Source organism: Panthera uncia, chromosome B1, assembly GCF_023721935.1.
Source record: "Panthera uncia isolate 11264 chromosome B1, Puncia_PCG_1.0, whole genome shotgun sequence".
NCBI classification, from domain to species: Eukaryota; Metazoa; Chordata; class Mammalia; order Carnivora; family Felidae; genus Panthera; species Panthera uncia.
The window spans coordinates 5,203,827-5,229,146 of NC_064811.1; the positions used below are offsets into that span (position 1 = coordinate 5,203,827).

The following is a 25,320-nucleotide window of genomic DNA, read 5'->3' on the forward strand; positions in this document are numbered from 1 at the left end:
TACGCCTCATACTCTTGTAAATTAGGCTTCACCAATTAAGGAAGCAAAAGTTCAAAGAAAAGAGCATCAGAGGCAGGGTCAAGGAGATCCACTGGTTGCAACTTAGAGGCAGAAAGTCTAAAGTAAACACCTCATTAGGCAACTGTTTCTAACTCATCTGGAAATTGTTTCTTTGTTCTGTTCCCAGGTGATGATAAAACGATGTGATCGGTTATAAAAACTCTGTACCCCGGCTGTTCGGGGCCGCACTCTTATCAAGAGTGTTGGTCCCGATCGGTCGGCCTTGCCTCTCATTGTAATAAACTTTGTTGTGACTGTCACTGGTGCCTGTAGCATTCTGTTTCAGGAGTCGTGTGGATGCAACAAACTCTATAGAGATTTATACACTAGAGATAATAACTCTTTGTTATTAATATGAAATTAAATTCCAGATATTTGCCAAGTATAACATTTGTCATTTAATTCTTATGGGTTTTGTCATGCACATGTTTTTGATTTTTATGTAAAAATATTTTCCCTAATTTCTTCTCAATTATTAAATGTATTTCTTAAAAAAATGGCTTTTATGTAAAACTATTTTCCCTTATTGTGTCTAAATGATTCGATATATTTTTAAAATAAACAAACAACATAAATAAACACATTCGGTGGAAATCAAGCCATACAGATGAGCTTTACAAGCCCCCCCCCCCCCTTGGGTGAGGGGCACTAAGGCTCTGACCTAATAGCCAGACTCTTAGTACCCAGATTTTTTTTCAGGGAAAATGTCTTTGAAATAAACTTGCACTGATGATCTGCACGTGTCTATATTTGAAATCAGTTGCTAAAGTTGGGTAAGGTGGAGCTCCGTATGCTGAATTCGGTTGTTCATCATCTCCAAGCTCTAGTTTTGGAGAACTAGTCCCCGGGAAGAAACTCCAAGCGCAGGAAGGGAAGCAGAAGATTCCCATCCAGCTAAGACCCCGTGTGGGAGCAGGGAAGCACGGCTAGGGGAAAGAGGTGCCACCGTTTATTGAGCACCCGCTATGCGGCAGCCACTGTGGACGACGACGTCTGTCCAAGAGAACGGCTGCATCGGATGCAGCGGATATCGTGCTGTTTGCTGCTGCCTCGTCTTGGGGACACCGTTCCTAAACTCGGAAACCCTCCCTCCTGACCACCCCTGCCTCCCCGCAGTGGAACTCAGTAACTCGCTTTCCCAGCTCCCCTTGCGATTCAGGGCAGGCATGGGATCCGGCTCCACCAATCAGATGCACGGACGCAACCTCCCGATTTGGAGGAGCGAAGTGATTGGAGGAGGCACGCGCTGCAGGAAATCCGCTTGCGCATGAGAGTTACAGCCGAGGCTGCGTTTAGGAAGAGCGGCGCTGGGGTCCCGGGCCGGCCTCCCCCGTCCGCCCTGTGAGCCGAGATGTCTGTGCTCAGCGTGGACGTGGCACTGGGGGACCTTCACTGGAGGTGACCCGCGGGGGGACTGGGACATTTAGCCACCACCCCTGATCCACAGGCCCTTTGTGGGGGCTCGTCCGGGAGGTCCCTAATACCTTTACACTGGTGCTGGGGGAACCTCTGGCTGTTGTTGCCTGTTTTTTCAGGCTTGTCGGGAGGGAGACACGGTTGAAACTTGCAGCTTCTTCACAGCTGGCAAAGGGGGGGGGGGGGGGAAATCAACATCTCTCCTTGTTTGCCGTAGAGAATCGGGTTGGCAGACGGTGAAACCATTGTGCTAATGGCCACCAACGCTTCCCTTTGTTCATTGGAATAGGAGTCCAGCCTTTCCCCCCCGCATCAGATGCTGTGCCTGGTGACAGATGATCGTGAGATGCAGGAGGAAAACCGGGATATCAAAACTCGGTGACCAGAGAGGCTATCGAAACGACAAAAGCCCCCCACCCACCACTCCGTGCGGTCTGGTCTGGAAGGTAATTGTGGGCGGGGTGCGCAGGGTGGGGTATTTGACATGACATGAATGAAGCCCGAACATGTGAATTTGATCAATTAGTGGGAAGCGATTCCCTCCAGCCCCCCGACAAGATCACAGGAAATTTGTTAGCCCTGAACGGGAATGCTTCACAGAAGAGAAGTCCCTGGAAGTGATAACCCCGGAACGCTTTGGCTCTGCTGTCAAGGGTTAGGGTTTGTTGGGAAAGGCTTTAGGGTTTAACGGTCCTCTCACCGTTACCTGGCGCCTGTATATTTAAAGCTTCTGCATTCATCCATTCCTTCAACCAATACTTAAAGGACGCCAGGCACTGCCCCAGAGTCCGTGAACGGCAATGGAGACCGCTTACAGATTCCTCCCTGCGTGGGGTTAACACACTCACATCAGTCTCTCACACCACAAACAGCTCCCTTAAATATGTACCATTTTCCTTATGGAAACTTGAGGTTCAGGTCAGGCAGCCTGTAAGCCCTTCCCCAGCTTGTTCTCCGCAGAGCAGCAAGACTGATCTGTTAAAAACTGCAAATCACTCCCTGCTTAAAATCCTCCACTGGTTCCTCATCATTCTTTTTTTTTTTTTTTTTTTTTTAATTTCTATTCATTTTTAAGAGAGAGAGAGAGAGACAGAGCGTGAGTAGGGGAGGGGCAGAGAGAGGGAGACACAGGATCCGAAGCAGGTTCCAGACTCTGAGCTATCAGCACGGAGCCCGACGCGGGGCTCAAATCCACGAACCGCGAGATCATGACCCGAGCCGAAGTCCGACGCTTAACCGACTGAGCCACCGCAAGTGCCCCAGTTCCTTCCTCGTCACTCGTAAGAGTAAAATCCCAATTCCTTAACATGGGCTGTGAGGCCTTGAAGGATCTGGCTCCTCTTTGACCTCGTCTTGAACCTCTCCCCGACGTGCTTACCATAATTCAGTCACGGTTGTCTTCCCTCTATCCCTCCAGTGTGCCAGGCTGGATCCTGCCCCAGGACCTTTGCACCACCTATTCGTCAACACTCTACCCTCCATGAATTGTCTTGTTACCATTCAGATTTCCGTTCAAATACTACCTCTGCGAGAAGGCCTTCTGAGACTTGGCTACCTTACCTTAAATGAACTCACACCCATCGTTCTTTCCTGCAACGTTTGTTTGATTTTTCACATAGCGCTACCAATCAGCTTTCTTAGTCACAAGCAATGGAAACCGATTCTGGCTGATGTTGTGGTGAGGAGGGAATCAGCCTTCACAGTTAGACATACTGGTCTGTTCTGTCCCTTACCAGCTGCAGTGACCTGAGACAAGATTCTTAATCTCTTTGATCTTACAAAGATGTGAGTCAGGACACGTGCTTTCCCTGCTCAGTCCTCTAAAGCCTTCTCATCTCAAACAGAGAGAAAGCCAGGCTCCTTTCTCTGCCCTCGAAAGCCATACCAACTGGACCATTTCTTGCCTGACCTCTTCTTCCATGGTTTCCCTTTCACTTTGCTCCAGTCAGTTTGTCGCAGTCAGACTTAATGCTGCCTCAGGGCCTTTGCACTCACCGATCATGCTCTCTGCAAGGCTCTGCTCTGAACATCAACATGGTTTGCTCCCTCACTCCTTTTACGACTTCACTCAAATGTTGTCGTCTCCGTGAAACCTTCCCTGGTTGAAATTTGCAACCCCATCCCTACCTCCTCCATACCCGCCTCTGCTTTATTTTTCTCCACGGAACTCGTCAGCTTGCAACGTACTGTGTCGCTGGCTTGTGGGCTTATTTGCCTGTCTCCCCTCCGCACAGTGACCGCTCCGTGAGAAAGGATGCTTCGTCACCAGGGTGTTCTGGCAGCTGGAACACAGGCACATGCAGATCCGGTGAGTGAATGAGTGAGCAGGGCTCACCTGTTTTCTCCTCTTCTGCACGGTGGGCGATTAGAGCCCCTCCCTGCTGTTAGGATCCTGAGGACGGAAGGGCTTAAGTCGTTAGAGTGTCTGGCACACGCCTGCAGGAGCTGGCGGTCTCTGGGCTCGCCCCGTGCGGTTCGCAGGCATGGCTACCCACTCAGGACGAGCAGCCCAGGAAACAGATTGATTGACACTCTTTGCCTTGAGCGGCCCAAGGGCTGTGTTTGAAAAAGTCTTGAGGCCAATAACTATGAGCAGCTGAAGTTAGTCCACTAGGTTAGTCCGGAGACAGCACTGGTCACACGGACGTTGCCCCCCCCCCCCCCCACCAGGGGAGAAAGGACAGGGACACTCCGCTTTAGAAAGAAGAAGGACATAATCAATCCCTGTTCACCTGCGGAGCAGCTGGGCAGCAGAATCGGTGAAAACAGAGGCTCCCCCCCCCCCCCACGCCCCGTGCAGCTTTTAAGAACACGGCTGTGCTGTGCCTCGGGAGCCTGGGTCCTAGATCTTACTATGTGACATCTGGTGTGACGGTTAATTTTATGTGCGACTCGGCTGGGCCACGTACTCAGGTATTTGGTTGAACATTATCTTGGATGTTTCTGTGAGGGTGAGTTTGGGATGACGTTGACGTTTAAATCAGTGGACTTTGGGGCGCCTGGTGGAGCGTCCGACTTCGGCTCAGATCACCATCTCACCATTCGGGAGTTTGAGCCCCGCGTCGGGCTCCGTGCTGACAGCTCAGAGCCTGGAGCCTGCTTTGGATCTGTGACTCCCCCTCTCTCTGCTCCTCACTCACTCACACTCTGTCTCTGTCTCTCTCTCTCTCTCCCCCCTGGGTGTCTCAGGTTCTGCAAACAGGGCCGGTAATCGTGGTAACCCTCGCGGGGTTAGCGTGAGCCCTTATGAGCTGGTGCGCATGCGTGCTGCGCGGCCGGAGATGCGGGGGCCACTACCAGCAGGATAGGTCTGCCCTCGAGCGCGTGGGGCCTGAGATAGTGCACGAAACCACAAAATGTGGCGGAGAGCACGTGAGGGCGGCAGGCTCCCTGCGAGTTCTCAGTGCCCGTCAGTGGCATCGTCGACGTTTGTCAGTTGGTGGGATCTGATTCACAAGATGAGCATAAATGTAGCTCAGACCGTAAGACGTCTAACACACTTTTTAAAATAGGAATTTACTTTTTGAGGTGGCCCGGTGTCTGGGAACCTCAGTCACGTGGAACCTCCTGGCAAATCCAGGAATTGAGAGATCCTAGGGAAATGGGGGGCAGGGGGAGCCGGGAACACACAATCCAAAGCCAGAGAAATGGTTCTGTGGGAAGCGTCCCGGAAGGTATTCAGGTCCCTGGGCCCCCAGGCTGCGGGATCGGTGTCGTGTGTAAAGTAAAGCATCGGAGAATTAATGGACCTTCAGCCCCTGGGGGTTTCATCTTGTTCAGCTTTCGAATCCTGGTACCCAGCCCGGTGCCCGTCCTACGGGAAGGACTTACGCTTCTGTTGAATTGCATGTAATGGCAAGAAGTTAATATCAAACGCGGGGGACTTGATGGATCTTGAAAACTAAAAGAATTTTACATCTATTTGAAAGATGGCCTAGGGCCATCTTTATGAAGCGTTAATCAGCTTTCCCCGTTTCTGTCTCCATCGAGGGCATCCATGCATCCTATAGAAGTTCTGGAATGCATATTTCAATTAATATTTTCTTTTCAAAGAGGCAGGGTGATGTAAAAACTCAGCCACGTGAGAATGTTTGTAACTATTAGGCTCTCAGTGTATTTTATTTTATAAGCGTTTATTTTATTTTAAGAGAGAGAGAGAGAATGTGTGTGTGTGTGTGTGTGTGTGTGCACGTGCACGCACGCATGTATGAGGTGGGGGAGGGGCAGAGGGAAAGAGAGAGAATCTTTCCTCAGCACTCAGCACAGAGCCTGACTCAGGGCTTGGTCTCATGACTCTGTGATCGTGACCTGAGCCGAAACCAAGAGTTGGACACTTCACTGACTGGGCCGCCCAGGCGCCCCTATTTTATCAGCATTTATTGAACACCTACTGCTTCTGGTAGCAGATGAAGGGACAGAAGACGTTTAGAATATGCTTTCAGCCTGAGGGAGCTCCTCGTGTAGCTGGGCTCCCGTATCTCACGGTATATATGGGTATACAAATAAGTCTGCTGCTATCAACATTCACAGGTAGGTGAGATCCCTGTGGGCCGTAGAAATAAGGGAAGAGCCTCTTTGGGGAGGTGAAACTTACACTGAATTATATCATGATGAGTTTGTAGGTGTCTTGAAGACAAAATTCACATCCAACTTTGAATGAATTAAGCTCTCGAAGTGTGACAGGTGGCAAGGAGAACGCGTCTTCAAAGGCCGGGTTGGTCCGTGTTCCTGAGCTGAGTGGCCCCACGGGTTTCCTCCAACCCTACCGGCCACGTTACACGGCGATTCACACATCTGAGACGGGTGTGCATTTAACCCAGACCCGGTCAGCGGTGCTGTCGGGAGGGCGCACCGTGGGCAGCTCAGGTCCCCGGGAAGCCTGCCTGGTTCAGGGATGAGGCGGGGAGGCGCTGGACTCTGCTGTCATAGCGTCACCTCTTGGGAAGTGGGAGAGAAATTCTCTTGCCCGTGCCAACACCAGGCGCGGGGCATCAACCCCTTGCAAAGCCAGCAAATCCCGGGGAACGCGGGTCGGTGCGGAACTCGGCAGCAGAGGCAGGGAAGGCGGAAGGGTATTTTGGCACCGTCACCGGCACGTCGGCCGCAAGGACAGTGACAGCAACGCCTTAGAAACCACAGTAGCGCGGCCGGAACTCCCCGGGGCTACGGCGTGTTTCCTTAGCTTGCGTCACCCCCGCTTAAGCCTCACGGGGTATCTGTTACGCACGCACACGTACGTACGTATACGTAGGTAGCGAGTATAAACTACCCTGAGATGTCGTCGCGGGACCGTAGCGAGGATGCCAATAAGCCCTATTGCTTATTTTATCGGTGTTCAACTGTGCCTGGAGACTCTCATTATGGAGATGAGCTGATTAGCCCCTTGCAGTTCTCCCTGCGCCCCCCCCCCCCCGCCCCTCAGCTGCACGTCCGACCTCTGTCGGCTACACCGCAGTCGGTTGTCTTGACTGAATGTAGGGAAGGCGGCTGTGCTCGGTGGGTGGTGTGATTCTAAAATCTGTAAACCAACGCAGTTATGCTGATTCTGCTTCTGTGACTGTAACGTCCTATGAGGCCACGTGGTTTGGCGACCAGCTGCGAAAGTAGCCGAGAGGGAGGGGCGGGGGGGAAGGGTTCTGGCCTCGGTCTGAGGTCTGGTTCTCTCCTTCGCTGGCTGCGTGCCTTCCGCAAGTCACGCCCCCTCCCGTGCCTCAGTTTCCTCGCCCGTAAGACAGGAAGTGACTGCATCCCCCTCACTGGGTTGTAAAAGCTGTGTGAGCGTGTGTCGGGGAGGGTGCGGGCGCGGGGTGCTCGGCAGGCTGTCCCGCGTGTAGGGATCGCTCTGCACGCTCACTGTCCCCCACAGTGACAGGTCCCGTGTGTCACAGCCTCTCCACCCGATCCTGCTCCAATTCTCTTTACCCTCAGCTCTGGGAGGCTTCCTCCGCTTACTCCTCCAGCCCCCCGTTGAATTTATTATTTTGGCAATGATTTTTCTTTTCCAGGAACTCTTCTGTATTCTTTTTTTTTTTTTTTAATTTTTTTTTTCATTTTTTTTTTCAACGTTTTTTATTTATTTTTGGGACAGAGACAGAGCATGAACGGGGGAGGGGCAGAGAGAGAGGGAGACACAGAATCGGAAACAGGCTCCAGGCTCCGAGCCATCAGCCCAGAGCCTGTCGCGGGGCTCGAACTCACGGACCGCGAGATCGTGACCTGGCTGAAGTCGGACGCTTAACGACTGTGCCACCCAGGCGCCCCCTTTTTTTTTGTTATTTTTTTTTTAACTCTTCCCTATTCTTCGCGTGTTTTCGGAATAGCTTCTTCTCAAGTTCTGTGGCTGCGATACCATCTCAAACCTCTCTGAAGATACGAGTTCAGCCTTTCAGGGGTCTCTTCTCTTCTCTGAGTGGGCGCTTTCCTTTGGGGGGGGTTCTGTGTTGATCCCACCCCCCTCCCAGAGTGACGTTTTCCCCAAGGTCTGCCGATCCCCGCCTGTCCTTCCGGTTTATCCGTGAAGGACCGAGCTGGCGGATAGAGGGGGCTCCGCGGCTCTCTGCCGGGTGCGTGTGTGACTGTGTTTGATCTTTCAGCTTCCCCCACGGAGGGCAGGTTGAGGTGGGCTTTCACCTGTGCGTGGGGTCTGTCGGCCAGCGGCTTGACGTCAGTCTGTATGCACTGGTACAGACAGAGCGCCCTCCTTCCGGAGGCAAACTCTACCCTAAGCACCGGTCGTCTGCAATTAGGAGGTGTAGCCTCGTCGGGCTTTTCTGTTTCTTTGGAAAGTGGAACTGAGCTGCAGTTTGGAAATAAATGCAGCGATTAGTGGGGTGGGTGTGGAGGTAACAATGCTGGGGGTGCTGATACCCAGCTCTTTTGCTGACATATTTAAACATTTTTAAAAACATTTTTAAATGTTTATTTTTAAGAGAGAAAGGCACAGCATGGGTGGGGGAGGGGCAGCGAGAGAGGGAGACACAGAATCCGAAGCAGGCTCCAGGCTCTGAGCTGCCAGCACAGAGCCCGACGTGGGGCTCGAACCCACGAACCGTGAGATCGTGACCGGAGCTGAAGTCGGACGCTTAACCGACTGAGCCAGCCGGGCGCCCTAAACATTTTTCAAATAATGGTTTTGGATTTATAGAAGAGCTTCGATGGTAAACATAAAAGGATTCCTGTATACTGTCCGTTTGCCTCTTCCTAATGTCACACGCATGCTGCATTTGTTAAACTAAGAAATTAGCATCGCTATGTTACCATTAACGAAACTATAGGCCTTTGGGTTTTTTTTTTTTTTTTTTATTTCACCAATTTTTCCACTAATGTCCTTTCTCTGTTCCATGGGCCAGCTGAGGGCACCCCGTTTCCTTTGTCTCCTGCGATCCGTGACATTTCCCCATTTCTCACGGCCACCATGCTTTGGCCAGCGATGGTCAGGCATTCTGTAGAATGCTCCTCAGTTGTGGTTTGTCTGGTGTTTTTTTATGACTAGACTGGTGCGGGGAATAAGTTAGGAATTCTCTGAGCTTGCACCAATGAGTTAACAAGACTTAGGATGAAAGCATCCGAGATTAGGTAAACAGGGCGGAAGCGTCCCCAGCATAGTACAAAAGCAGAAAGCTGCTTTCACAGGACGGAGGGTCCAGAATAGGTAAACAGGTAAACAGGGCCAGAGACCACGGCAGGGCAAAGTTGCCCAGAGCAGAGCTGATCAGTGAAAGAAGGGAGCCTTGCGGACCCTGAGGTAGCATGCTCTATCTGCCTTGTTCCCCGGGCAAGTTAAGGTAAACAGACGTGGCATCTCGTGCCTGCCGTAAACAACCATCTGCTGGGCGCTGCGCTTTTGTTTTGTGTTGCCCTAAACCCTCACACCGGATATCTTCGAAACCCCCCTTCTCTCACACACACGAGTTAACGTTCACTGTTTCGTTGTCTCTTTTGGTACGTCCATCACATTTGTAAGCCTTCTGATCCTAATCAAAACAGAGCAAGGACCCTTACTCTGGGCTCTCGTCTCCCCCTGGACATTAGCCTCTCTCGCAATTAATTCTGCGTCTGCTCTCTCGCCGGACAAGAGACAACTCCAGACTCGAAGTCTGTGACAGACTGGAGTTCTGGATTTGGGGGAAGTCTAGTGTGGGAATGGAGTGCGCTTCTCATCACGTCCCGTCAGTGTCACCTGATACCGGTGTGACTTTTTGCGGGCGTTCTCTAATCCCCTGGTTTAGGTGGTGGTGCCTGTCGGGTTTCTCCTCCACCACACCACTGCCTTTCCCTTTCCGTGTCCTGTGAGAAGTGAGTCTCTAGGTTCAGGGCATCAGGCTCCAGGATAACGGCCATGCTTACCCATAACCTACCCCTGGCCGCTGTCTTCATTGGGGGCAGACTGGGGTCTCGGCCAAGTTTGGTGCATTCTCAAGGGCTTTGGGGCTTGGGGGATGCAGAATGTCAGGGCAACCTCTTCCTCCAACTCATTTTTAGCATTGGAGATGTATAGGGGCACTTTTTCAGTTCATCACACGGAAAGCTACTCTGTGATTTGGGGAAAGGCCATAAAATAGGATTTCTCTGGGGCCCAGTTTGCCTCTTTTGAAAAGGGGTTGATGCTTTTGGCCTCGCAGAGATCTGAGGACCCGGTGGGACGGTCTGGGCGGAGTGGCTGGCCCAGGGCCTGGCAGGTGGTCGGCTCTCAGCACATGCCGGTCCCCCATTGCCCCAGCCGTCAGCGCTGTCTACCACCGCTAACATTTTAAAGTCCTGCAGTTTACTGTCACCGCAGAGGACAGACAACTCTGAGGAGTGCTTTTCACAGGATAGAATTTTTTCAATCTTTTTTTTAATGTTTGTTTATCGATTTAGAGAGAGAGAGAAGTGGGGAGGGACAGGGAGAGAGAGAGGACCGGGAGAATTCCAAGCAGGCTCCGAACTGCCAGCACAGAGCCCGATGCAGGGCATGAACCTGCCAAACGTGAGACCATGACCTGAGCCAAAATCAACAGTTGGATGCTCCACTGACTGAGCCACTCAGGTGCCCCTCATAGGATAGAATTTTAATATGGAAGAATGAAATATGAGATCACTATTTATGCCCCCTCTTGTCTCTCTTTGGCAAATCAGAGCCAGAAAGTTCTGTGTGTGTGTGTGTGTGTGTGTGTGTGTGTTTTAAAATATTAAAACTATAATATTTTCTTCAAATCCACTGAAATTTGAGTTTCCCTTTGCTAAGAGCCCTGTGCTTAGCCCAAACCTGTTCCCCCCTCCTCTTTCCTAATGGACTTTCCCTTTTGTTCACCCATGTCGCTCACTCCTTCATCCAGCCTAAACCACTCACAGCACTTCCTTCGCCCATGCCAACGCTTGGTTCAGGATGGGCGTGAGACCAGATTTTGACCAATGAGTCATCAGGGAGAGCTTGGGGGATTCTGGGAAAGACTTCCCTTTTTTGAGAGAAAGCTCCGGGAACACAGGATCCATCCTACCTCCCTGAATGCTCTTGTGTCTGGTATGATGTGCTCAACTGTGGGGTCACCAGCCTGAAGATGATGTCAACCCATTAGGGATATCCGTGCAGAAGGGCGGACGAAACCTGGACCCTGGTGGTATCGCTGATCTGTGGACCGTTCTGTGCCAGGAGTTCCCCTCCCCTGGACTCCCTGGGGATAGTACTTTTTTGTGTGCCAGGCGGTTAAAGTCGGGTTTCCTCTTGCTCATGGCAGAAAGCAAACTCATACTCCTAGAAAAATCCTCCCGCAAACAAGCGGCCTTTAAAAAATACCTTTCCAAAGACTCTTTGAGATGTCCTTTACACATGTCTGATGTGTGTATCCCAGAGGGAAAGTGAGCACACGTGCGTGCACTCATGCTTGTGTGCGAGGGGCAGGTTACAGAGCGGTGGGCAGCTCACCAGGAAGGGAAGCAGATAGGAATGAGCACAACCGAAAGGGTCCAGAGGAAGGAGAGGAGAAGACGATCTTCACTGAGCGTGCATCATATGCCGGGCGACTGGAACAATGCATTCACGATTTTGTGTTATCACCGTGATGGCTCTCTGAGGTGTTACACCCGGGACTCAGAGATTTCAAGCGTCTTGAAATCTGACCCCAAAGTCTGCCCCATGCCTTTACCACCCAATCCAGTCCTTCAAGTCCCCTAGAAACGTCCCGAGTCCGTCCATGTTTCCCCATCTCCAGGACCACCGCCCTGACCCAAGCTCCAGCGTCTCTCCTGGGCTGCTGCCCATCCACTGACCGGTATCCTGTCAGCTGCCACCCTCGCTCCCACTTGCCATGGTCTCTCGTCTGCACGGCCGACACCCTCCTCTCTCAAACAGCTCAAGGGGATCTCACCGCGCAAATCCGAACTCCTCCCGGTGGCTCCCCTGCACTTGGGCGATCGGGCCCTGCCTGGCTCTGTAGCCACACCTTGTACCACTTTTCACTCCACCCACCAAGCCCCCGCCTCCTTGGCCTCTTTACTTTTCTTGGAATAACCCAGATCATTTTTAATCCAGGGTCTTTGCCCAGTTGGTTCTCTTTGCCTGGAATACGTCATCATCCATCATCTCTTTGCATGGCTGACACTCTTGTTGTATTTATTTTTAAAGAGAAAGACATAGGGGCAGGGGGGGTGCGTGGGGGAGGGGCAGAGAGAGAATCCCAAGCAGGCTCCATACTGCCAGCGCAAAGCCTGATGCAGGGCTCAAACGCACTAACCACGAGATCGCGATCTGAGCCCAAACCAGGAGCCAGACGCCCAACCGACTGAGCCACCCAGGTACCCCGTGGCTGACCCTTTTTTAACCTGCAGGTGCTGACCCTGGAGGCTCTCACTGAGCACAGCAGGGTAGCCCCCTCCATGTGGCACCCTGTTAACTACATCGGTTACCTCCATCTCAACTTGAGTTATTTTTTTTTCTTACTGTTTCCTTGACTGACTCCCCCTGTGGAGAATATTGACTCCATGAAGGCCAGGAACTTCTCACCACCGAGTCACCTGTGCTCAGGACAATGTCTGTCACGTGTTGGTTTCTCAAGTAAGAGTTTACTGAATGCATGAGCAAGTGTGCAAGAGCTCTGCCTTTGTGTCTTGCTCATCTGTTCCACAAAGGTTTCGAGGGGGCTCATATGGAAGAAACCCAATCGCTTAAAAAATAGACTTTAAAAGATAAAACATGAGAAATAGAGAAATGGTGAAATTAAGTTACAAGATCAACACCAGATACTCAACGCCACGCTGTTCTCAAAAATGAGCCCAATCTTGTCTCTCGGGTCCCTGTTAGCTAAATGAAGCCATTAGTAAATGTCACAGTGTCCTAGATCTGTCCTTCGTGCCCACACGGCCTCATCTGACTGGTCCAGGAGTCTCTGAACTGAGCTGGACTATCGCACTCTTCCGCTGGGGAACTTGTACCAAGGGATACAGAGGATTCAGACAGGTGGCCATGGGCTCCGAAACTGTGAGATGATGAATCTTGGGAGCTGCGCAGGGTGATGAAACGGCTGGAAAAGCGAGTGTGCAGAGCAGGGCAAGAGCACAGCATGCGTATGTGGAGGTGGGGCTGAGGGGGGAGCTCTTGCAGCTTCAGAGAGCAAGGTGGCAACTGTGGCTGCCAGCTGACCCCCCAGTTCCCACAAGGGCATCTGAAGTGCTCCAGATGGCATCGGTAGGATTCCTCCTGGTCCTTCTGACAAATCTGGTTTTCCTTGAGCTTCTGGGTCTCTGTTCTCAATAATCATTGTTCTGAGACCAGGACTGATGAGAGGCGACAGCACCGAACCAGTCAGAATAGACTAGCTTGTGTGGCAGTAACAAATATCCCCCAAATCTCAGTGGCTTCAAACAGCAAAGACCTACACATAGCACACATCCATCACGGGTGGACTGCCGTGCTGCTACACGACTCCTCTCTGGGACCCAGACTGACGAAGTAGCCTATAGCTGAATCATCACCAGTCACTGTGGCAAACGCCCAGTGGATTAAAAGTGGTTGGAAAGAGGAAATCCCCTATTGTGGCAATGTAATTTCCTGCTTAAGCCATATTGAATTACTTGCTCTTCTTGGGAGGTGACCAGATTTCTTTGATGCCTTTGGGACTTGGCAAAAAAGACCTTAGCAACAACCTATAGGACATGGAACTAATTCTTCAAGAGGTATAGACATAAAGCGTAATACAAGAAAGCAGGTCCGCCATTACATTCTGGTTGCGACCTCAAAGAGTGGGAAGTAGGTGAGAGTGGGGAAATTCTATCAAAAGAGATGTGGAGGAGGCTAGTGAGTAAAACTTGGGCTTATTTGATTTTGGTCTCCGATACAGTAGGACTGTCCAAAGGTGATTTTCACATACTCTCCTCTGTTAGGTGTGGCTGTGATCGAAGCCTGCCCATTTCCCCCACAAAGAAGGAGGAATTTCTCTTCTGAATGGTTAGAATCTGAGTCACTGATGGGGCCACTGTTACTAATGGCTGGAGCTGCTGTGCTTGGCATCCTTGAATTGGATGGTGCCAAGGTCAAAATTTGAGAAGAGTCGAGGGTCTTGCTAAGACCCTAATCCTGGTCTTCTTGCTTCAACTTGAGCTTCTCACAGGGCTCTGCACTGGGGCTTTGGTGTTGATAGGGACGCTTGTTCACTGATTCCTATTTTGCTATTGTTTCATGAGCTCCTTTAAGAACCTGTTATAATGGGGTTTGGGGACATGGCGAAGGGCTGTCAGCACAACAGGATTCAGGTATTTCTCACCCTGCCCAGAACATCATCTGAGAGTGCCCCACTCTCACCTTTAATTGTTAAGAGTTGGCTAAATGTGACATGTGAAATGAATTTCTATTAGGAAATGCCATTAAGTATAGAACATGGTTGTTCAACTAGCTTCCAAGAATCAGGACAATACAAAATGGCGGCATTGACACCTGGGAAGAGTCTGCGTGTAATGTGTCACTCTCGCTGCAGAGAGGAAAGGATTAGAAAGTGTGTGGGGAATGTGGAATCAACACGAGGTGCAGAGACACTGAGAGGGAAATCCATTAATCATGTTTGTCCGTGCTTACCCAGGAAGAAAAAGCTGTGTGTGTTTTGTTGACAGTCAGTAATTAAACACGAGAGAGGCCTCATCATGATTTCATGCTCCCGGTAGGAAGAGGAAATGGTGAGAGACACAGTGCATGGGCTGAATCATCAGAGTGATAGGCATTTGCTAAACGTGGCCAGAGCTGGGCGCCAAGGTGGGAGCGTCTGCACTCCTTCCACATCCATTGAGAACCTGCCGAAAGGCAGTTCGGTGCTGGGGGCCGGCAGAGCACAGCCCGCCCCGATGGATTCAGAACCTGGCGTGGGAAAGAGGGTTGGGGACAAGATACTGTAATACCTGCCAGTGAACAGGAAGGGATTCACACCATCCAGCTTTGGCTTTACAATTACTCTAAATACGCACCATTTTTACTCACTGGCACAAGAAGCCTACGATGTATTTCCATGGAGGCAAGGAAACCCTGTTGCCACCACCCGTCTCCAGCTTGTCCTATTATGCCCAGATTGCAAATCACGATCCTCTTGCAAATTCTTGCTTCGGTGCAAATTTCTCTGACCAGATTGCTTGCTCAGCAGTATTGGGCTAGGCTACTCCTTGGGAATGGGTGTTTGCATGAGGGAGAAGGGAAAAGTCTTTTGGAACTTGGAACTCGGGGGAGATGGCTCTGAGGGGGTGGGTAGGGACTGCGTACTCCACTGGGTGGAGGGTGGAGAAGGGCAGCCCCTGGGAGTGCACTGGAGAGTGGAGAGAAAAATACCCAGGAAGTACAGTGGGGCCAGGCGGCAGGCAGGAGGATGCCCAAAGCATGCTTCACCCACCCCACCCCACTTAGCGTTGGGCTTGCTCTCATCTCATTCATTCCAAAATTACTGATTACCTCTTATGAGCCAGCAGAGTTGGGCCTGGAATGTGGAGGCTGAGACACAGACACAGCCATGAATAGGTCTTGGCCCCTCTTGGCTTGAAGGAGGATGAGCCATGGGCAAAAGTCGCCTTACTGTGCAATTAATGGCCGTCAGAGCCAAGGGAAAGTGAAAGTGCGTGAGCAAGCACGTGGAAAAGGTCATGTCTGGCTCGGGTTAGTCAGTGTGGTCAGGAGACCAGAAGCCATCGTGGAAGGGGTGGAATTGACCCCGGAGAGGCATGTATTTTGATGTGCGGGCGTGGGAGTCGAAAGGCATCCCAGGCAGGGACAACGGGGTGGGCAAAAGCAGGGAGGCGGGAAATCCAGAAGTCTGTGCTTTAGAGCACATGGTTTATCGGCACCTGCACGTGTGCCGTATAGAGGTTTGAGCTGTATAATTTGAAATTTTAAGAGTTTTTTTGCTCTAGGTGGAAAACTTTCGGTATTTTTTCTCTGATAAACGGATTGCACCTTTATAGTGTAAAATAATGATGGTGATGATGAGAGTAATAACGATGATAACAATACAAATTGTGATCGAGTTTGATTTTATTGGGAGTCAAGTAAACACATCACCAACTTGGTATCCTTCCCCCTCCTGTCTCTATGTTTCCAATTCAACTAGAGCCTTTTGGCTCTAAGAGGAACACGGCCCCTCCCCACCCAACCCCGAACAAGAACAAAGTCGCAAGAATGAATGCCCAAGAAATAGTTTATTCTGAACAAGAAACAACATCAACTTAAACACAGCCAGGAAATCTAGCGTCTCTTGGGCTTACTTCTAGCTCCTGCCCCCTAATTCATGAACTCAGCCCAGCAAGAAATCCTAAGTGCTGCCCGGGTCACAGTGAAGAGAGAAGCAGCCCTGCGATTGCCTGGAGGGAACAGGACAGTGCCGGTGGGGGACGGAGAACGACGAGTGCGCAAGACAAGCAGACTGACGTGGGCAACGGAATCGAGGAGTAGGCTTGGCTGAAAGGAGGACTCTTAGGAGCATCTCCTTTCTGAAGGTTAAAGACAGAAAACCACACCCTCCGTTAAAACGTCTCTTAAGATTTCGGAGAGATGGCATGGACGGCCCCAAGGGTGGACTGATGATGTAAAAAGTAAAAACCGGAAGTTGGAAGGAAAACTAAAACCACAGCGGAACGTCGACAGGGATGGACGGAGTTCCAAGACTCCGGGAAGAAAAGCTCAAGGAAGCCAAACCACCGGACTCGTTTCTGCGGAAAGTGACCTGCCAAACGAGTGACGTAGGGAAGTCTCTGCAAACGATGACGGTGACGTGGGCACAGAGCGCCTACCATGCCGTGGGTGCCGTGTGCTGGGCACGGGACACACAGAATGCCACCGACTCCCGTAACCACCCTGCAAGGCTGGCTTCATCGCCGCCGCTCTGAAACAAGGAAACGACACCGAAGTGATTATGCCGTTTGCCTAAGGTCTTCCGGTTGGTAAACAGCAGGGCTGGGTTCCGAGCACGAGCCTGACGCCGCGCCGAAGCTCGGTCCCCGGTGCTACGGCGTCTCCCCATCCAGAGGGCAGAGCGCTGCCCGCACAGGTCCCACAGCCGTTTGTTCCTTGTGCGAGTCCACTGTCCTCCTCGACTCAACTTCCTGGTGACCCATGCTTCTTTGTTCCTCAATACAGAGCCACCTCATCCGTGGCACTTGGGGACCCTCTTTAAGACAATGCTGAGGAGGCCACTTCCCACCCTTCACAGGAAAGACCCCCAGAAAGGGGACGGGGACTCAGAATTTGGCGGTGGGACTGGGTTTGGGAGGAACTCTCAAAATGGCGGTCAGTGACTTGACCTTCTGAAGGGCATCCACCTGCCATGCCAGTGCGGGGTGTGGGGTGGGGACCTGCTGGGATTACAGGTGGGAGGCGGTCTTCTGTGAAGAAGGGCAGACATGCACCTGTAGCATCAGGACCTAGGGGACCAGGCTGGTGCGCGGCCACGCCACCTTAGCGGGTCAGAAAGACTGGCCTCCCAGAGGCGGCAAATGAAGACACTTCCGGTTTTGCTCCAGGGTGTGGGAATCGTGGGAATGGAGGGGGTGCCTAGTTGCCTTGCGGGATGGGAGTGGACTTCAAATATCAAGGTTCTATTTTGCCTGTGTAAACAATTTCATAAATGTCACAGATTTTGCATGTCTCCTACCTATTTGGTTTCTCCCAATAACCTTGTAGAAGTGGGACAGACAGCTGTTTTAACCCCTTTGGCAGATGCAGAAAACTGAGGCACAGGAAGGGCAAGGTTGTCCGAAGTCGCGCAGAGAATCCGTCAGGCACCTGCGACCAGAACCCGGGCTTCCCAGCTCCAAGCCCAGGGCTGTCTCTGCATCTGGTGTTACCAGGAGTGAGATAGGGACCATCGTGGCACAGAGAGGGGCTTCCGGTGGGCAGGACGGGAATGCGCACAGTCCCGTCAGGCGGCCGCAGGCGGTGGCTTAGCTGCTGCAGCCCCGGGAGCAGGCATGGCCCAGGATGTTGTTGTTGCAGCCGTCCTGGAGCTTGCCCTGGGTCTGGCTCCCAGCTCGGCCCTCTGTGTCCAAGAGCTGGCTGGTCTGCCCCTGCTGCCTCCTCAGCCTGCAAATAAACACAGCACAGACCTGAGTTGGTGGCACAGAACCGAGGGTGGCGGGAGGTCCGGGAGACGCGTTTGGACAAACAGGGCAACTGGGAAGCCTTCCGCCCACGCCGTCCCCTGGCTTGGGAGGCACGGCTGCTACAGGCCCGGAGTGTGGCGCCCTGGAGCCCAGGCGGGCCTGGGATCGAAGCCTGGGTCAGGTGCACTCCGGTGAGATACTTAACACCCAGAGCCTCAGTTACCCTATCTCCGGAAAATGCGGATAATGATTCCTGCCTTAGGACTCCCTGCGAAGTCTGCGGGAGATCACGGCTGCGATTTGCTAAGCTCACACCGTCGGTGTCGGTGATGAGCCCCCGCACATCATTCATTCACGCCTATAATCGAATGCCCACTGATGTACCAGCCACCACGCAGGGGAGCAGGGAAGACCCTGGCCAGCAAAGTAGTCCTCTTGTCTGTCTTCACGGAGTTTACCCTCTAAACGGGCAATGGCCACTAATCAAACTTATACCCCAAATACATATCCAAACAGATGAGCACCCAGCCTTACAAAATGGCCCACGACAAACTGTTAAGGGGGCATGAGTCTCAGCCCTGCATTTCTTCACAGCTGGCCACCTGGTCGCCCTCCACAGGATCTAAGACGTCAACATCCTTCTCTTTGTGACCTGCAAGTTCACGTTCACGCATGATCCTAGAACTGTCACCGCGTGCGTGGTGCAGGCAAAAAATAAAATGGAGACCTTCAGGGAGGGAGGGAGGGAGAAGTCTGAGACCAGGAAGAACACAGCTCTCAGCACTTGCCAGTTGGGCACCGTGGGTCAAGCTGCTGTCTTCTTCTGGGCCTCAGTTTCCCTCTGTAAACCTGGGATTATCCCATTCACTTGGCAGGAGGCTAAGGGAATCAGAGAGCATGTATGTGAAATATCCACTATGGGGCTGGAAATAATAATATTGCCACAATTCTCTCTTTTTAAATTTTTTAAAATTTTTATTTAAAAAATATTTTTTTGATGTTTATTTTTTTTTGAGAGTGAGAGAGACAGAGTGCAAGCAGGGGAGGGGCAGAGAAAGAGGGAGACACAGAATCCGAAGCACGCTCCAGGCTCTGAGCTGTCAGCACAGAGCCCAATGTGGGGCTCGAGCTCATGAACCACGAGTTCATGACCTGAGCCAAAGTCAGTCGCTCAACCGACTGAGCCACCCGGTGCCTCTAAATTTTTTTTAAATGTTTATTTTTGAGAGAGAGAGAGAGAGAGAGAGAGACAGAGTGTGAGCAGGGGAGGGGCAGAGAGAGACACACACACAGAATCGGAAGCAGGCTCCAGGCTCTGAGCTGTCAGCACAGAGCCCGATGTGGGGCTTGGACTCCCGAACTGCGAGTTCATGACCTGAGCTCAAGTCGGACGCTTAACTGACTGAGCCACCCAGGTGCCCCATATTGCCACAATTCTTGTTCTGAAGGACGCAGGTTTCAGACTGAATTTACTTTTTAACATTAGTAGCTTCCGTCCAGCAGAGTGTGGACCTATGAAAGATGTAAACGACAGCCACTTCACTCGGCAAACATGCACGTGACTACAACACAGTCATGGCCTTGACAGGTCACAGTGTGTGTGTGTGTGCATGCGCACGCTTGGTGGGGTCTTCTAGTGTCCACAACAATGTGAGGGCTGGAGTGAGCTCTTCAGGTAATGCTGAAGTACCAGCAACAACACAGTATTTTTAAGACGGGAAACTGGGTGGCCACTGCCTCCTACCCTTGGGCCACCCGCAGGGCCGAGGAGCAGGTGTGCGGTCCCTGTGCCCCTGTGGCTCGCAGCTGTCCAGCTAGCACACCTGGGAAAGATGGTTAGGGCTTGCATTCATCATCCTATTGAAGGAGGCGTCAGCACCCAGAGGGCGGCCTGGGGTCTGGAGGGAGAGTCTTTCTAGGATGAGGAGAGGGGGTGGTCAGACTTCCTGGGCAGGGCTGGGAACTTCCCGGGAACCTTCCTCCCCTGTCCCTCCTCTTTCCTCTCCTCTGTTTTAAGGGACTCTCTCAGGCACTCCTGGAAAGAAAATCCGATAAAAACTAGGAAAAAGTCGAAAACTCAAATGGCTAGGAAACTAAATGGCAGAGGCCTGCACTTCCAAAGCAGGACGTTGCTCTTTGGTCCATAACTATAATACCATGTAATTCTCTGGGTGTATCACGAGATAAACACGAATCCCATTAACACTTTCTGTTAAATGTTCAAACACAGCAGAGGTAGCATCGCTGTCTCTACACCCCAGTCCTTCTCTAATTATAACACAAAATATAACTTCAAACGTTGCATAATAAAGAATGGAGCAGATGAGGGAGAGGTGGATTTGGAAATTTTGTTGGGGCAGGGAAGGTTTCCTGTAGGAGGCAGCATTTGAGCTGGGCTTTAAGGTTTTGTATGGAATGGGGGTAGCGGGAGGGAGGCAGGGGTTCTGAAATGAAGGGATAGGAATAGAACAAACAACACTGCTGTGTGGACCAGCATCCTCTCTGGCGCTGATGGTTTAGGCACTCTGGCCCCTTCTTTTGGCCAGAGTTATTTCACGAGTAGAACCAGCAGCTTCAAGTCCGCCTTCTTCTGTGGAGCGTCATACATAAAATACTATGACCGTGAGTCCCGGACCCTACAGCACTAACTAAATGAAGTACGGGTCATGCATGCCCCTGGCAACCTACCATCAGATTCATTGTGAACCAAGGTGGCTGAATCAAGAAAGAGGGACCCTTCTCTGGGCATCCCCCCATCCACCTAGAGCCTGTGGAGCTGGGATTCCACTCTAGTTCCGGGAGACACCAAAGCCTGCGTTCTTCCAACTACATCTGCAATGCCCCTCACCCACCAACATTCATCATCCATTCTCCACCCACCCAGCAAAATCCATCCATTTTCCACCCACCGATCCATATATTCATCCACTTATTTACTCATCTGCCTATTCACCTACCCCATCCATCCCCCATCCATCCATCCACCCTTCCATCTATTCATCCTTCCATCCATCCATCCATCCAACCATCTACCAATCCATCCATCCACCCTTCCATCCATCCACCCTTCCATCTATTCATCCATCCCCCATTCATCCATCCTTCCATCCATCCAACTACCAATCCATCCATCCACCCTTCCATCCATCCATCCTTCCATCTATTTATCCATCCATCCATCCCCCATCCATCCATCCACCCATCCATCCATCTACTTCCATTATGTCCACCCATCTGTCCCACCCCCAACCCCACCTATTCATCCCTCCTCACCTGTCCACCCCTCACACACTTACCGATTTACCACCCAGCCACCCACCTCCCATATACACACCCAACACCCATCCATCTGCCTCATCCATTGATCATCCCCCCATCCACCTAATTATCTACCTAGTCATCCATCCATTTCATCCATTCACTATACACTGATCTGTCGATCTCCTGATTTACCCCCATTTCCCCATCCACCCCCCTCCCATCTATCTCCTATTCATCTACTATCCATCCACCCATCACCCTCCTGCCTATCCATTCATCCATCCACTCCCATATTTCCATTCATCATTGCCACCCACCCATCTGCTCAATACACTTCCACCTACCCACCCACCACCAACCCATGCATCCCCCTACCATTCCACTAGCACTATCTGTGGCTCACAGTTGAAGGGGCTATGGAGCAGGGCAGAGAGAAAACAGCAAACATTCACTATGATGAAGTCTCTGCTGGAAGGAAGTGCCACAGCATAGCACCAAGGGTCTGGGCTTAGAGCCAGCCTCCATCCCTGGGGCTGCCACTTACGAGCTACGTGACTTTGGGAGGCTGGACTCCCAGGGCTATCGTTCTTCAAGACCCATGCTCTTTCCATTGACTCCTATGCCATCCAATCTGGACCTGGAGGGAAGAGAGCGTGGAATGATTTTTCCACGCTCTGAAGGAATTAGAATGGCTCATGTTGCTGAAATAGGAATCCGTGAACCGAGAAAGAGATACGAAACCATATGGTTGTGGCCCTGAGAGCTCACTTCTATGACTAGCCCACAGCCCAGTTTTATCTGTAACGGGAAGAAATGAAAAAGGCTTTTACATATCCTACTAGGCAGAGCTCAAGTCTGCTGATGCAAATTGGCTGGTTATCCCTGCAATGGCAGGAACATTTAATTTTCTCAGCCAACTTATCAAATTAATTGTCAGCTTTGTGGCCAGAATTCCGAGTGACAGACACAAGTTCCCTCAACCCCCCCCCCCCCCCGAACTCCACGACTAGATGCTAGAAGGAAGCACTCTAGGATAGCAAACCTTGCCCAAGGAGAGGAGGACACACATTAAAATTCGTAATAAATCGGGCTGGAGGCATTTTTCAAAGGCAAAGCATCTGAGAAGAGTAAAATAAAATGATTAGCAATCAAAGTAATTTAAAATCAAGCTATATCACACAGGCAGGATGCAGTCGGCTTAATACCCAACATCCATCCAGTACGGGCTTTCCGCAGGGAAGGCCCTGCCTCTGACATGAGAGCCGGGTTTTCGTTTATGCCATCAGCTTCGAAAAAGAAAACCATTTTAAAGCGTTTTCACACCTATTGATATCATCCCACTGGTTCTCCCCGTGTATGTTTCCTGAATTGTGTAGAAAGGTGGATGGAGAGGCAAAGGGGTGTATCGGGAGAGTGCAGGCTTAGGAGTCTCGGCAGAATTAGATCAGAGGCCCAGCTTCGCCATCACTGGCCGAGTGGCTGGGGACTTGCAACTTCAAGTCTCTCTCTCTTCATCTGCAACACAGGGATGGGAGAAGATGAACCACTGTGTGCCATCTGTCCCATAGCAGCTACTTTATAAAGGGCAGCTATTTAAAAACAAATCTTAATGTTTATTCACATTTGACAGAGAGAGAGAGAGAGAGAACACAAGCAGCGGAGGGACAGAGAGAAAGGGAGACAGAATCCAAAGTAGGCTCCAGGCTCCGAGCTGCCAGCACAGAGCCTGACGTGGGGCTCGAACTCACCAGTTGCGAGATCATGACCTGGGCAGAAGTCAGATGCTTAACCGACTGAGCCACCCAGGTGCCCCTAAAGGGCAGCTATTTTTGCGATGATGATGATGATCGCATTGTGGAGATACTCTCATTTTGCAGATCGGGAAACTGAGGATCAGGAAGTAGAAGTTAACTGCCTGTCATAGTTCTGATGGAAGTCTCCAAGCATGGAGGCCCCCAGAGATGGTTCTGTAGGCCACGTCCTGGGTCGGGAGGGGGTCAGGGCGGAAGAACTGGAGGAGTGGAGGGTACTGGGATGGGGTACACACGGAATGGCTGAGCGTCAGGACCCAGAAAGTGGGCGAAACAGGACAACGGGCTGAGTAGGACAGAATCCAGGCCCAGGAGTCACGGCGGGGTGCAGAGGGGTCCACAAACCCGGGAAGACCAGGGTGTGGAACCAGAGACCGGAACCAGGTCTTCTGCCTTGTTATGTTGTCTCTCATCCACTGGAAACGGCCGTCTGTGTCTACAAAGTACCCGGCACACGGTCAACGTGCCGGAAGGATGGGTGGGCCAAACAAAGGAATAAATGTCCACCCTTCATTAGCAGGGTGCTTGCCCAGAGGTTGGCAGGCTCTGTGTCACCCTCAACAAGGGAGAAAGAAGGCCAGTTGTAATTAAATGAAACAACAAGTGTCCTCACGGGACACAAATTGGATTATCATTTGCAGAACTGGTGAGTCTCAGCCCTTGTGGGCAACAGTTCACCTGAGTTAACATGCATGAAGCTCTTTTTTCTTGTAGCTGAGAGAGTTGGGACAGGTTGTTATTTGTGTGTGTGTGTGTGAATTAAAAATTATGGCAAAATCATGTTTGACCCAGCACTTAATGGACATGGGCTGATAATTCTGTATATACTGAATTTCATTAGCCAGCACTCGTGTAGCGTGCACGGATTACGTATCAGAGGCCGTTAAGTACTTAACACGTGTGAACTCACTTGTCCTAACAACCACCCTAGGAAGTTGGCATTTACATCCCATTTTTCAGATGAGGACACTGGTGCCCTGGCATGAGGCCCAAGGTCACAAGGCTAGCAGGGATCAGTATTCAGACCCAGTGAGTCTGACTCCAGGACCTGTGCTCTTAGCTGTTATGTATATTGCCTCTCTGTGGTTCATGAAAACCAGAGTTGAAGTTCCAGGGAAGTTCTGGAAGAGCCCATGCCAGACCGAACAAAGGTTATCGGGTGGGGTTGGGAGGTGGATGTGGAAAGGAAGATAGTCACTGGCGTGTACTCTGCAAGAATCCCTTCTCTGGCATCCCTGGCAGAGTCCACTCTGGGAAGGACCCTGCTGCTCGCCCTGCCCGAGATTTCCCGCACGGGGAAATAGCTCAGACCCTTAGAACCTTCTCCGACCTAGAACTGAGACAAATCTGCTGTATGCCAGCTGCTCTCCTTTGACCGTTGGTGCGCTCTCTGGAATTCTTCTCTGTCTTCAATTCTTAGGAGCCCCCGGGGCTGACCATCTCCCGTTGTCCCCCAGATCCACGCAACCCAGCTGGGATCCTGGGAATCTGCAGCCTAGGAATCTGGTGGGGGTGGTGCTTATCGAAGGCTCCCACGCCCTTGGCTTCAGCGACCTTAGCCAAGGGAGGGGGGCCTGCAGAGATCAGGAGCAGGGGGAGTCAAGCTGGGGTATCTGTTCCCCAGGGGCTCCCTGCACCGTCTCCTTGAGCAGCTGGGAACACTAGAAGGTCACTGTTCCAGCTGAGGTGGCCGTGTCCCCTCTTCCCCCTTCTTCCAGTGTCCAGGTGGAAACGCGGTGGCTTCCGTGTAGCCCCAATCCGCCGCACTGTGTGAGCGGTGGGACATACAGAGGGGCCTTTTCAAATTAGTCTCCTGGGAGTATTTCCTCTGGGATTCGGGCTGAAAAAACAGCTTTGCGGTCTCTGCAAGGTGTCTCTTCCTTCGGTAAAAACTCAGCGTAACTGGCTGTTCTACTTTGAAACCTCATCACTTCCTGGGAAGACAGCCTTCTATGCAATTCTTATCTCACACATTCAATAACAGCCTTTGGCCAGAAGCGTTACAATTCTGTTTTATCTGCCGCTGCCTGAAGCAAACGTAGGGTGTGCACCAAGGGTGTGAGATAGCAAAGTGGAGCGGATTGTCTTACTATCCTCCCCCTCTCTCCACCCCTTTGCAAGTAGATCGGCTTGGGGCAAACAGCAGGGACAGCCATCCCGTGGGAGTGACGGGGATTGAGATGTATCGGGTGTGCGTTCTCATTCGACACCTCCTCATTTAGTGCCTGCG

The 25,320-nt window shown here is 51.5% G+C and overlaps 1 protein-coding gene and 1 long non-coding RNA gene across 3 annotated transcripts in view; one reads left to right on the forward strand and one right to left on the reverse strand.

The window, feature by feature from the left end:
* The first annotated feature begins 1,383 nt into the window (after positions 1-1,383).
* LOC125922613 (uncharacterized) overlaps positions 1,384-25,320 on the forward strand; it is a 24,347-nt gene continuing 410 nt past the window's right edge. The window contains exons 1-3 of the long non-coding RNA XR_007457711.1: positions 1,384-1,458; positions 1,766-1,922; positions 3,711-3,784. This is a non-coding gene — a long non-coding RNA (uncharacterized LOC125922613). The remainder of the gene's footprint in view (positions 1,459-1,765; positions 1,923-3,710; positions 3,785-25,320) is intronic.
* STK32B (serine/threonine kinase 32B) overlaps positions 16,101-25,320 on the reverse strand; it is a 399,201-nt gene continuing 389,981 nt past the window's right edge. For both annotated transcript variants that reach the window (XM_049630288.1, XM_049630289.1), the window contains exon 12: positions 16,101-17,998. In XM_049630288.1, the coding sequence (XP_049486245.1) occupies positions 17,860-17,998 (139 nt within the window). In that variant the 3' untranslated portion in view covers positions 16,101-17,859. The remainder of the gene's footprint in view (positions 17,999-25,320) is intronic.